Here is a 14263-nt window from a genome sequence, read left to right on the forward strand (position 1 = left end):
GATGGAGAGAGAGAGCAAGGGAGGCAGAGAGGTATGAAGTATGAGATGGAGAGAGAGAGCAAGGGAGGCAGAGAGGTATGAAGTATGAGATGGAGAGAGAGAGCAAGGGAGGCAGAGAGAGAGAGAGAGCAAGGGAGGCAGAGAGAGAGAGAGCAAGGGAGGCAGAGAGGTATGAAGTATGAGATGGAGAGAGAGAGCAAGGGAGGCAGAGAGGTATGAAGTATGAGATGGAGAGAGAGAGCAAGGGAGGCAGAGAGGTATGAAGTATGAGATGGAGAGGGAGAGCAAGGGAGGCAGAGAGGTATGAAGTATGAGATGGAGAGAGAGAGAGCAAGGGAGGCAGAGAGGTATGAAGTATGAGATGGAGAGAGAGAGCAAGGGAGGCAGAGAGGTATGAAGTATGAGATGGAGAGAGAGAGCAAGGGAGGCAGAGAGGTATGAAGTATGAGATGGAGAGGGAGAGCAAGGGAGGCAGAGAGGTATGAAGTATGAGATGGAGAGAGAGAGCAAGGGAGGCAGAGAGGTATGAAGTATGAGATGGAGAGAGAGAGCAAGGGAGGCAGAGAGGTATGAAGTATGAGATGGAGAGAGAGAGAGAGCAAGGGAGGCAGAGAGGTATGAAATATGAGATGGAGAGAGAGAGCAAGGGAGGCAGAGAGGTATGAAGTATGAGATGGAGAGAGAGAGCAAGGGAGGCAGAGAGGTATGAAGTATGAGATGGAGAGAGAGAGCAAGGGAGGCAGAGAGGTATGAAGTATGAGATGGAGAGGGAGAGCAAGGGAGGCAGAGAGGTATGAAGTATGAGATGGAGAGAGAGAGGGCAAGGGAGGCAGAGAGGTATGAAGTATGAGATGGAGAGAGAGAGGGCAAGGGAGGCAGAGAGGTATGAAGTATGAGATGGAGAGAGAGAGGGCAAGGGAGGCAGAGAGGTATGAAGTATGAGATGGAGAGAGAGAGCAAGGGAGGCAGAGAGGTATGAAGTATGAGATGGAGAGAGAGAGCAAGGGAGGCAGAGAGGTATGAAGTATGAGATGGAGAGAGAGAGCAAGGGAGGCAGAGAGGTATGAAGTATGAGATGGAGAGAAGGAAAGTGCTATCTAAAATAGAAATATGGATGGGAGCTGAGTGGATGAAGGTAGAGGGATAAAAAGGAGCGGATAAGAGAGGAGAGAAAAGAGGGAGAGAGGACAGGGTAAAGAGGGAGAGAGAACAGGGTAAAGAGGGAGAGAGGAGAGAAAAGAGAGAGAGAACAGGGTAAAGAGGCAGAGAGGACAGGGTAAAGAGGGAGAGAGAACAGGGTAAAGAGGGAGAGAGAACAGGGTAAAGAGGGAGAGAGGGAGAGAGGAGAGAAAAGAGATAGAGAGAACAGGGTAAAGAGGGAGAGAGGACAGGGTAAAGAGGGAGAGAGGAGAGAAAAGAGATAGAGAGAACAGGGTAAAGAGGGAGAGAGGACAGGGTAAAGAGGGAGAGAGAACAGGGTAAAGAGGGAGAGAGGAGAGAAAAGAGATAGAGAGAACAGGGTAAAGAGGGAGAGAGGACAGGGTAAAGAGGGAGAGAGGAGAGAAAAGAGATAGAGAGAACAGGGTAAAGAGGGAGAGAGGACAGGGTAAAGAGGGAGAGAGGACAGGGTAAAGAGGGAGAGAGGACAGGGTAAAGAGGGAGAGAGGAGAGAAAAGAGATAGAGAGAACAGGGTAAAGAGGGAGAGAGGACAGGGTAAAGAGGGAGAGAGGAGAGAAAAGAGATAGAGAGAACAGGGTAAAGAGGGAGAGAGGAGAGAAAAGAGATAGAGAGAACAGGGTAAAGAGGGAGAGAGGACAGGGTAAAGAGGGAGAGAGGACAGGGTAAAGAGGGAGAGAGAACAGGGTAAAGAGGGAGAGAGAACAGGGTAAAGAGGGAGAGAGAACAGGGTAAAGAGGGAGAGAGGACAGGGTAAAGAGGGAGAGAGGAGAGAAAAGAGATAGAGAGAACAGGGTAAAGAGGGAGAGAGGACAGGGTAAAGAGGGAGAGAGGAGAGAAAAGAGATAGAGAGAACAGGGTAAAGAGGGAGAGAGGACAGGGTAAAGAGGGAGAGAGGACAGGGTAAAGAGGGAGAGAGAACAGGGTAAAGAGGGAGAGAGGACAGGGTAAAGAGGGAGAGAGGACAGGGTAAAGAGGGAGAGAGAACAGGGTAAAGAGGGAGAGAGAACAGGGTAAAGAGGGAGAGAGGATAGGGTAAAGAGGGAGAGAGGACAGGGTAAAGAGGGAGAGAGGAGAGAAAAGAGATAGAGAGAACAGGGTAAAGAGGGAGAGAGGACAGGGTAAAGAGGGAGAGAGAACAGGGTAAAGAGGGAGAGAGGACAGTTTAAAGAGGGAGAGAGGAGAGAAAAGAGATAGAGAGGACAGGGTAAAGAGCGAGAGAGAGAGGACAGGGTAAAGAGCGAGAGAGAGAGGACAGGGTAAAGAGCGAGAGAGGACAGGGTAAAGAGGGAGAGAGAACAGGGTAAAGAGGGAGAGAGGACAGGGTAAAGAGGGAGAGAGGACAGTGTAAAGATGGAGAGAGGACAGGGTAAAGAGGGAGAGAGGACAGGGTAAAGAGGGAGGGAGGACAGGGTAAAGAGGGAGAGAGGACAGGGTAAAGAGGGAGAGAGGACAGGGTAAAGAGGGAGAGAGGACAGGGTAAAGAGGGAGAGATGACATGTAAAGAGGGAGAGAGGACAGGGTAAAGAGGGAGAGAGGACAGGGTAAAGAGGGAGAGAGGACAGGGTAAAGAGGGAGAGAGGACAGGTTAAAGAGGGAGAGAGGACAGGGTAAAGAGGGAGAAAGGACAGGGTAAAGAGGGAGAGAGGACAGGGTAAAGAGGGAGAGAGGACAGGGTAAAGAGGGAGAGAGGACAGGGTAAAGAGGGAGAGAGGACAGGGTAAAGATGGAGAGAGGACAGATGGAGAGAGGCAGAGTATTACAGTGTAACATCTATGAGAGGCAGTGTATTACAGTGTAACATCTATGAGAGGCAGTGTATTACAGTGTAACATCTATGAGAGGCAGTGTATTACAGTGTAACATCTATGAGAGGCAGTGTATTACAGTGTAACATCTATGAGAGGCAGTGTATTACAGTGTAACATCTATGAGAGGCAGTGTATTACAGTGTAACATCTATGAGAGGCAGTGTATTACAGTGTAACATCTATGAGAGGCAGTGTATTATAGTGTAACATCTATGAGAGGCAGTGTATTACAGTGTAACATCTATGAGAGGCAGTGTATTACAGTGTAACATCTATGAGAGGCAGTATATTACAGTGTAACATCTATGAGAGGCAGTGTATTACAGTGTAACATCTATGAGAGGCAGTGTATTACAGTGTAACATCTATGAGAGGCAGTGTATTACAGTGTAACATCTATGAGAGGCAGTGTATTACAGTGTAACATCTATGAGAGGCAGTGTATTACAGTGTAACATCTATGAGAGGCAGTGTATTACAGTGTAACATCTATGAGAGGCAGTGTATTAGTGTAACATCTATGCCTTGCTGTGGATACTTCTGCTACTGCAGCTTGACAGGACTGGAGTAATGTGTTGTTCAGGGTTATGGAGCACACACACATGTGCATGCATGCACACGAACACACACACCCACAGACAAGGTTCTCTCTCTCTCATAACATAGCATAACACTACATCATGTTCCATTGTTTTCTTTTTGTGTTGGAATAAAACATCACACAGTATTCCAAATCAAATCAAGTTGTATTTGTGACGAATACAACAGGTATAGACTTCACAGTGAAATGCTTACTTACGAGCCCTCTCCCAACAATGCAGAGTTGAAAGTAAGAAAATAAGGTAATAAAAATAGAAAATAGCAGCAGTGTATGTGGAGTATTGTGTGTGTGTTGTCAATATGCATGTGTGAGTGGCGTGGTGGTCTTAGGCACTGATTCGCAGTGCTAGCGGTGCCACTAGAGATTCTGGGTTCATGTCCAGGCATCCGGCTGCCACATGGAGACCCATGGGGCGGCACACAATTGGCCCAAGGTCGTCCTGGTTAGGGGAGGGTTTGGCTAGCAGGGATGTCCTTGTCCCATCACGCACTAGTGACTCCTGTGGCGGGCCGGGCGCAGTGCACGGTCGCCAGGTGTACGGAGTTTCCCCTGAAGCATTGGTGCGGCTGGCTTCCGGGTTAAGTGGGCATTGTGTCATGAAGCAGTGCGGCTTGGTTGGGTTGTGTTTCGTAGGACGCACGGCTCTCGACCTTCGCCTCTCGCCAGTCCGTACAGAAGTTGCAGAAGTTGACACAAGTCTGTAACTACCAATTGGATATCACCAAAGTGGGGAGAAAGGGGGTAAAAAGTGTAACATCTACGCGCCTGTGTTTGTGTCTGTTCCTGTGTGAACGTGTGTTTGTAGCACGGCCCAGGGTGAGCTGCGCTGCCGTGCCTCATTTAGCAGGGACACAAATGGAACAGCTCAGTCACACAGAGTCCCGGCAGAGTCCTCTATATGAGTATGGTAATGAGTCTGTATATGAACCTATATGATAAGGAATATGAGCTAACATGATAGGGTTGAGTGATTCACCAAAATGAACTGAGGTACGTCGCTCTGGATAAGAGCGTCTGCTAAATGACTTAAATGTAAATGTAAATGTACAGTATCTCTACCTGAAAGTACATCATATAAGTGACTGATAGCTGGTATACAGCAGTCATAAAAGTATTCCTTATTAACCTTGAAGACAGCATAGGCAGCAGCTCTATAGAGATGAGATGATGACTTGAATGAAATAATAAAGTCATCAAATAATGTTTTCATCAAATAAAACAAATGTCATATACACAACTGAAATATTTTTTCAGAATCGAACTGAAACCGAATCTACCTCAAATACCACTAATCGCTCAGCACTACTATGTGAGCGGGAATATGAACTCTGATGAGCCAAGTCACTTTCTGGACTGATCAAACATGGAGAGAAAAAAACAAGAAATCCAGAATAAACTTAATTTCCCAGAGAGAAGGGAAGGAAATAGAAACAACTGGTTGTGTTGCAGTGCAGACAGCAGGTAGACAACAACCACACAGCTTCTGCCAGCAGCCAATCACTGTTGTGGGGGTGTTAGTCTGTCTGTCTGTCTGTCTGCCTGCCTGTCTGTTTTCTGTTTGTGTTTGGGCTGGAGAGAGGCGTTTTCTTGCATCGAACCAAACCACTACAAAACCAGCCCTGCAGGCTGAAATAAAACAACAACAAACAGCTGTTGGTGGTGTGTGTGTGTGTGTGTGTGTGTGTGTGTGTGTGTGTGTGTGTGTGTGTGTGTGTGTGTGTGTGTGTGTGTGTGTGTGCGTGCGTGCGTGCGTGCGTGCGTGCGTGCGTGTGTGCGTGTGTGTGTGTTAACGAGCGCAGGGAGTGTGTGTGTGTGTGTGTGTATGTGTTAACGAGCGCAGGGAGTGCGTGCGTGCGTGCGTGCGTGCGTGTGTGTGTGTTAACGAGCGCAGGGAGTGTGTGTGTGTGTGTGTGTGTGTGTGTGTGTGTGTGTGTGTGTGTGTGTGTGCGTGCGTGCGTGCGTGCGTGCGTGCGTGCGTGCGTGTGTGTGTGTTAACGAGCGCAGGGAGTGTGTGTGTGTGTGTGTGTATGTGTTAACGAGCGCAGGGAGTGCGTGCGTGCGTGCGTGCGTGTGTGTGTGTTAATGAGCGCAGGGAGTGTGTGTGTGTGTGTGTGTGTGTGTGTGTGTGTGTGTGTGTGTGTGTGTGTGTGTGTGTGTGTGTGTGTGTGTGTGTGTGTGTGTGTGTGTGTGTGTGTGTGTGTGTGTGTGTGTGTGTGTGTGTGTAAGAGAGAGAATGAGAGAGAGAAATAAAGAGAGAGAACGAGAGTAAGAGAAAGAGATATGAGAGAATAACAGTGGTGGTGAATAAGAGAGGTGGAACCAGGAAGAGAACTAGTGTCAGTGTGATCTTGGATGTGAATATACGGTCCTTCGAACTGGAGAACCGAAAATTGCATTGTCTGAAGATTTTCACAATGTATGGTTTTGTGTCCATTCCTGCCTTGTAGGTCCCCAATAAAAAGGCGACAGCCCATTCCAGAGTTTTATGCAGTCAATAAAATGTCTAATAATGTGAATCAATGGCGCTTTCCACTGTACAGTATTGTGCTCACTAAATCACTGTGACATTAATAAAATGTAGAGTGTTCAGCCAGACCTGCTCGCTCACAGTGTGCATGGTGGGCTGTGTGCATTTGTAGTGTCTATTCTGCAGTGTGTGTAACTAAGAAAAACAGGCAGCCAGAGAGAGGCAGGCTGAAAGAACCATGCAGGCAGAGCTGAACAGAAACACTGACTGGATAAGAAAGGAAACAGCCTGTCGCTGCCCTGTGGACTGTTAAATCTGTCACGTTCACTTCCTCACACACACACACACACACACCCTGCGCTCATTAACACACACACACACACACACACACACACACACACACACACACACACACACACACACACACACACACACACACACACACACACACACACACACACACACACACACACACACACACACACACACACACACACACACACACACACTCCCTGCGCTCGTTAACACACACACACGCACGCACGCACGCACACACACACACACACACTCCCTGCGCTCGTTAACACATACACACACACACACACACACTCCCTGCGCTCGTTAACACACACACACGCACACACACACACACACACACACACACACACACACTCCCCCACCCCTAACCATTGTGTCTTCTGACTTCCCTAGGCTGGAACAAAAGAGTGAACTATGAGCCAGGCACAGGCAGCAAGCAGTTGTTTCCCAAGATGCATCTGGAGACGTGTGGAGGGCCTCTCTCCTCAGTGAGGACCATGGTGGAGCTACAGACCAGCCATATTGGGAAGGGCTGCGACCGGGAGACCTACTCTGAGAAGTCTCTGCAGAAACTCTGTGGTACGTACCTCATGGGATACATATTTATCTATAAATGGTCATAGGTAAGTAAATGTATTTCACTTGATTTACAATTAGAGATTTGTTGCATAACAGAACAGAGCCACTCCAGAAATCAACAGACTGAAGCCCCCTAAATGACTAGTCCAATGCCAGTCAATAGTCTACAACACTCTTAATAAGAACACCAGTTAAACTCCCTAGACCCTTATCTGAATGCATAACTCCCTCTCCCCCTCCCCCTCTCCCACCCAGTTCCCTCTATATGCATGTTTCACCGCTAAAGAGCCTTTTCAAAGCCTCCCATAGTCATTAACTGATACCAAATAGAATACATTGTAATTGCTTTTTTAAAGCACAATCAATTTGAGATAATGTACAAAGACATCTGCAAACAGAATGTTGGGCTGTGCTTGGCTGCGGTGGCAGGGCTGCGGAGAGGGAGAACTGAGGGATGGAAGCCTCCACGCATCTATTTACTCCCAGAATCTAATCACTGCAAGTCAGAACCTTTACAAAGCCATGAATAGCAGGCGGGGAGAAACAGGACATTACAGACAGGCAGGAAAAAACATTAATTAATGCGCTGATGTCCTGTTATTAGTGGAAAACTAACAGATGCATGTTTCAATTGTCTATCTGGATGAACAGATATACCAGAGCGATGGGTCATATTGTATCATGTGGTTTATTTGGAGCGTTGCTGGGTTTTGGAGGTACTACTGTCACCATGTAATAGCTGTGTTATAAACATGTATAATAAGGCTTTACTAGGCCCCACACTGTTACAGTGGGAGTGAGGGCACACAAGTCAATGTTACTCGGGGTTTGTTAGCGTTGCAGAGGAGCACTGTGACCAGGCCAGAGTTATGTTTTTCAAGATGATATGGAGTGGGCTTTGGAGAGAGAGAGAGAGAGAGAGAAAGAGAGAGAGAGAGAGAGAGAGAGAGAGAGAGAGAGAGAGAGAGAGAGAGAGAGAGAGAGAGAGAGAGAGAGAGAGAGAGAGAGAGAGAGAGAGAGAGAGAGAGAGAGAGAGAGAGAGAGAGAGAGAGAGAGAGAGAGAGAGAGAGAGGATTCATTAATTTAATGTTCTGACGGATGGGTTTGTTTTCCTGTGAAAGGATCACATAACAACAGTCTCTTCTCCGCTGTAACTTCTCCGCTGTGTGGGGAATTATCACTCGTTATTAACACTGAAAACAACATGAATTACAGCCATCCCTTCTTTCTTTCCATTACCATGGTGTTCTGTTTGTTTCTTAGTGTCCATGGAGGTAGATTAAGCAGTATGTACTCTATGCATGGAGGTAGATTAAGCAGTATGTACTCTATGCATGGAGGTAGATAAATAAAGCAGTATGTACTCTATGCATGGAGGTAGATTAAGCAGTATGTACTCTATGCATGGAGGTAGATTAAGCAGTATGTACTCTATGCATGGAGGTAGATAAATAAAGCAGTATGTACTCTATGCATGGAGGTAGATTAAGCAGTATGTACTCTATGCATGGAGGTAGATTAAGCAGTATGTACTCTATGCATGGAGGTAGATAAATAAAGCAGTATGTACTCTATGCGTGGAGGTAGATAAATAAAGCAGTATGTACTCTATGCATGGAGGTAGATTAAGCAGTATGTACTCTATGCATGGAGGTAGATTAAGCAGTATGTACTCTATGCATGGAGGTAGATAAATAAAGCAGTATGTACTCTATGCGTGGAGGTAGATAAATAAAGCAGTATGTACTCTATGCATGGAGGTAGATTAAGCAGTATGTACTCTATGCATGGAGGTAGATTAAGCAGTATGTACTCTATGCATGGAGGTAGATAAATAAAGCAGTATGTACTCTATGCATGGAGGTAGATTAAGCAGTATGTACTCTATGCATGGAGGTAGATTAAGCAGTATGTACTCTATGCATGGAGGTAGATAAATAAAGCAGTATGTACTCTATGCGTGGAGGTAGATAAATAAAGCAGTATGTAATCTATGCATGGAGGTAGATAAATAAAGCAGTATGTACTCTATGCATGGAGGTAGCTAAATAAAGCAGTATGTACTCTATGCATGGAGGTAGATAAATAAAGCAGTATGTACTCTATCCATGGAGGTAGATTAAGCAGTATGTACTCTATGCATGGAGGTAGATTAAGCAGTATGTACTCTATGCATGGAGGTAGCTAAATAAAGCAGTATGTACTCTATGCATGGAGGTAGATAAATAAAGCAGTATGTACTCTATCCATGGAGGTAGATTAAGCCGTATGTACTCTATGCATGGAGGTAGATAAATAAAGCAGTATGTACTCTATCCATGGAGGTAGATTAAGCAGTATGTACTCTATGCATGGAGGTAGATTAAGCAGTATGTACTCTATGCATGGAGGTAGCTAAATAAAGCAGTATGTACTCTATGCATGTGTAACGACGTTCGTCTGTTGTAAGAAGAGAGTCAGACCGAAATGCAGCGTGTAGGTTACTCATGACTTTAATGAATGAAAACGGTACATGAAATAACTGATATAAGAAAACAACAAACTAAACGTGAAACTAATTACAGCCTATCTGGTGACTACAACACAGAGACAGGAACAAACACCCACAAAATCCAAAGCGAACTCAGGCTACCTAAATACGGTTCCCAATCAGAGACAACGATAAGCACCTGACTCCAATTGAGAATCGCCTCAGGCAGCCAAGCCTATACAACACCCCTAATTAGCCGCGATCCCAAATACTACAAACCCCAATACGAAAAACAACATATAAACCCATGTCACACCCTGGCCTACCCAAACATATAACAAAAACACAAAATACAATGACCAAGGCGTGACAGCATGGAGGTACATAAATAAAGCAGTTTGTACTCTATGCATGGAGGTAGATTAAGCAGTATGTACTCTATGCATGGAGGTAGATAAATAAAGCAGTATGTAATCTATGCATGGAGGTAGATAAATAAAGCAGTATGTACTCTATGCATGGAGGTAGATAAATAAAGCAGTATGTAATCTATGCATGGAGGTAGATAAATAAAGCAGTATGTAATCTATGCATGGAGGTAGATAAATAAAGCAGTATGTAATCTATGCATGGAGGTAGATAAATAAAGCAGTATGTAATCTATGCATGGAGGTAGATAAATAAAGCAGTATGTAATCTATGCATGGAGGTAGATTACGCAGTATGTACTCTATGCATGGAGGTAGATTACGCAGTATGTACCCTATGCATGGAGGTAGATTACACAGTATGTACCCTATGCATGGAGGTAGATTACGCAGTATGTACCCTATGCATGGAGGTAGATAAATAAAGCAGTTTGTACTCTATGCATGGAGGTAGATAAATAAAGCAGTATGTACTCTATTCATAGAGGTAGCTAAATAAAGCAGTTTGTACTCTATGCATGGAGGTAGATTAAGCAGTATGTACTCTATGTATGGAGGTAGATTAAGCAGTATGTACTCTATGCATGGAGGTAGATTAAGCAGTATGTACTCTATGCATGGAGGTAGATAAATAAAGCAGTATGTAATCTATGCATGGAGGTAGATTAAGCAGTATGTAATCTATGCATGGAGGTAGATAAATAAAGCAGTATGTACTCTATGCATGGAGGTAGATAAATAAAGCAGTATGTACTCTATGCATGGAGGTAGATTAAGCAGTATGTAATCTATGCATGGAGGTAGATTAAGCAGTATGTACTCTATGCATGGAGGTAGATAAATAAAGCAGTATGTAATCTATGCATGGAGGTAGATAAATAAAGCAGTATGTAATCTATGCATGGAGGTAGATAAATAAAGCAGTATGTAATCTATGCATGGAGGTAGATAAATAAAGCAGTATGTACTCTATGCGTGGAGGTAGATTAAGCAGTATGTACTCTATGCATGGAGGTAGATTAAGCAGTATGTACTCTATGCATGGAGGTAGATAAATAAAGCAGTATGTACTCTATGCGTGGAGGTAGATTAAGCAGTATGTACTCTATGCATGGAGGTAGATTAAGCAGTATGTACTCTATGCATGGAGGTAGATAAATAAAGCAGTATGTAATCTATGCATGGAGTTAGATAAATAAAGCAGTATGTACTCTATGCGTGGAGGTAGATTAAGCAGTATGTACTCTATGCATGGAGGTAGATTAAGCAGTATGTACTCTATGCATGGAGGTAGATAAATAAAGCAGTATGTACTCTATGCATGGAGGTAGATAAATAAAGCAGTATGTACTCTATGCATGGAGGTAGATAAATAAAGCAGTATGTAATCTATGCATGGAGGTAGATTAAGCAGTATGTACTCTATGCATGGAGGTAGATTAAGCAGTATGTAATCTATGCATGGAGGTAGATAAATAAAGCAGTATGTAATCTATGCATGGAGGTAGATAATTAAAACAGTATGTAATCTATGCATGGAGGTAGATTAAGCAGTATGTACTCTATGCATGGAGGTAGATAAATAAAGCAGTATGTACTCTATGCATGGAGGTAGATAAATAAAGCAGTATGTAATCTATGCATGGAGGTAGATAAATAAAGCAGTATGTAATCTATGCATGGAGGTAGATAAATAAAGCAGTATGTACTCTATGCATGGAGGTAGATTAAGCAGTATGTAATCTATGCATGGAGGTAGATAATTAAAACAGTATGTAATCTATGCATGGAGGTAGATTAAGCAGTATGTACTCTATGCATGGAGGTAGATAATTAAAACAGTATGTAATCTATGCATGGAGGTAGATTAAGCAGTATGTAATCTATGCATGGAGGTAGATAAATAAAGCAGTATGTAATCTATGCATGGAGGTAGATTAAGCAGTATGTAATCTATGCATGGAGGTAGATAATTAAAACAGTATGTAATCTATGCATGGAGGTAGATTAAGCAGTATGTACTCTATGCATGGAGGTAGATAAATAAAGCAGTATGTACTCTATGCATGGAGGTAGATAAATAAAGCAGTATGTAATCTATGCATGGAGGTAGATAAATAAAGCAGTATGTAATCTATGCATGGAGGTAGATAAATAAAGCAGTATGTACTCTATGCATGGAGGTAGATAAATAAAGCAGTATGTACTCTATGCATGGAGGTAGATACATAAAGCAGTATGTACTCTATGCATGGAGGTAGATAAATAAAGCAGTATGTAATCTATGCATGGAGGTAGATAAATAAAGCAGTATGTACTCTATGCATGGAGGTAGATAAATAAAGCAGTATGTAATCTATGCATGGAGGTAGATAAATAAAGCAGTATGTAATCTATGCATGGAGGTAGATGAATAAAGCAGTATGTAATCTATGCATGGAGGTAGATTAAGCAGTATGTACTCTATGCATGGAGGTAGATAAATAAAGCAGTATGTACTCTATGCATGGAGGTAGATTAAGCAGTATGTACTCTATGCATGGAGGTAGATAAATAAAGCAGTATGTACTCTATGCATGGAGGTAGATTAAGCAGTATGTACTCTATGCATGGAGGTAGATTAAGCAGTGTGTACTCTATGCATGGAGGTAGATTAAGCAGTATGTACTCTATGCATGGAGGTAGATAAATAAAGCAGTATGTACTCTATGCATGGAGGTAGATTAAGCAGTATGTAATCTATGCATGGAGGTAGATAAATAAAGCAGTATGTACTCTATGCATGGAGGTAGATTAAGCAGTATGTAATCTATGCATGGAGGTAGATAAATAAAGCAGTATGTACTCTATGCATGGAGGTAGATTAAGCAGTATGTACTCTATGCATGGAGGTAGATAAATAAAGCAGTATGTAATCTATGCATGGAGGTAGATTAAGCAGTATGTACTATATGCATGGAGGTAGATTAAGCAGTATGTAATCTATGCATGGAGGTAGATAAATAAAGCAGTATGTAATCTATGCATGGAGGTAGATAAATAAAGCAGTATGTACTCTATGCATGGAGGTAGATTAAGCAGTATGTACTATATGCATGGAGGTAGATAAATAAAGCAGTATGTACTCTATGCATGGAGGTAGATAAATAAAACAGTATGTACTCTATGCATAGCCATGGCTTCTGATGACTCTCGTCCACTCCTACCTTTGAAAGTCTGTTTCATTTGTCACAAATCAATATTTACATCCACTATCAATCTCTGAACATCGTTTACACATTAAGCCTGGACCTCTGGCTTATTCATAAATGATCATAGCCAAGGTCAGTCTGCACCATCTCTATATCTGTGTTGATTGGTATTTACAGTCCTGTGTTGTTGTGCTTCCTTATCTGTTCCCACGGCAACAATTACCCAGGGGCCTCGTCGGGCAGCACAGACCTTCTCCCTGCTCCCAGCATCTCCACCAATTGGACTGCTTCCCTTGTGACAGACAGTGGGCGGGACAGCGACCTCATCTTCCGGTTTGACGGGCGGCAAGCAGCAAAGATTCCTGACCAGATGGTACCACAGAACCTGACGGATCAGTTCACAATCGCCACGTGGATGAAGCATGGCCCCACTCCTGGACTGAGGGCGGAGAAAGAGACCCTGCTCTGCAACTCTGATAAGACAGGTGAGAAGAGGGGAAGGAAGGTAGGAGGGAAGAGAGTGGTGTGGCTGGGAGAGAAGTAAAGTGGGAAGGGCTGTGTGTAGAGGGGCAGGAACATTGAATGGGTGTGGTCTACTGACAAGAATGGGTTTATCTTCACTTAAGAGAAGGGGTCTTAATTCAAAGGTTGTGGTAATTTTAGGGAAGGTGTGTTACATGTACGCCCTCTTCTCTTTCTTCATCCCCTCTCCAGAGATGAACAGACACCACTACTCCCTTTACGTCCATAACTGTCGTCTGGTCTTCCTGCTCCGGAGAGACTTCACCCAGGTGGACACCTTCAGACCTGCAGAGTTCCACTGGAAACTGGAGCAGGTAGGCTACACAGTAGGCTTTGTGTACCTCAGTGATATTCATTTGTAATGTACTGTACCACTAAAGAGGGACAGCTTGTCCTTACGAGTGTGCTGTCTATGAAACATGATGTGATGTTCAGATGGCCTGGACCAACAACTCCATCTAGAGGCTCTTGTTCAACACCTAAAGTCCTTCATCCCAGAACCTCTCTAAAAGCCTCGATGCACAGAGCAGTTGAGACTGTTTTAGACCTAGACATATGAAGACCATCTCTATTGAAAATATGTCCTTCGCCGTTATGTCCTTCGCGCGCGCGTGTGTGTGTGTGTGTGTGTGTGTGTGTGTGTGTGTGTGTGTGTGTGTGTGTGTGTGTGTGTGTGTGTGTGTGTGTGTGTGTGTGTGT

The 14263-nt window shown here is 43.9% G+C and overlaps 1 protein-coding gene across 1 annotated transcript in view; it reads left to right on the forward strand.

The window, feature by feature from the left end:
* The window catches only part of LOC123992250 (calsyntenin-2-like), a 394402-nt gene extending 380376 nt beyond the window's left edge, over positions 1 to 14026 (forward strand). Inside the window, exons 6-9 of the mRNA XM_046293428.1 lie at positions 6768 to 6953; positions 13270 to 13527; positions 13757 to 13890; positions 14000 to 14026. Coding sequence (XP_046149384.1) covers positions 6768 to 6953; positions 13270 to 13527; positions 13757 to 13890; positions 14000 to 14026 — 605 coding nt within the window. The remainder of the gene's footprint in view (positions 1 to 6767; positions 6954 to 13269; positions 13528 to 13756; positions 13891 to 13999) is intronic.
* Positions 14027 to 14263: the final 237 nt, after the last annotated feature.

The sequence above is a fragment of the Oncorhynchus gorbuscha genome, linkage group LG13 (genome assembly GCF_021184085.1).
Source record: "Oncorhynchus gorbuscha isolate QuinsamMale2020 ecotype Even-year linkage group LG13, OgorEven_v1.0, whole genome shotgun sequence".
Lineage (NCBI taxonomy): Eukaryota > Metazoa > Chordata > Actinopteri > Salmoniformes > Salmonidae > Oncorhynchus > Oncorhynchus gorbuscha.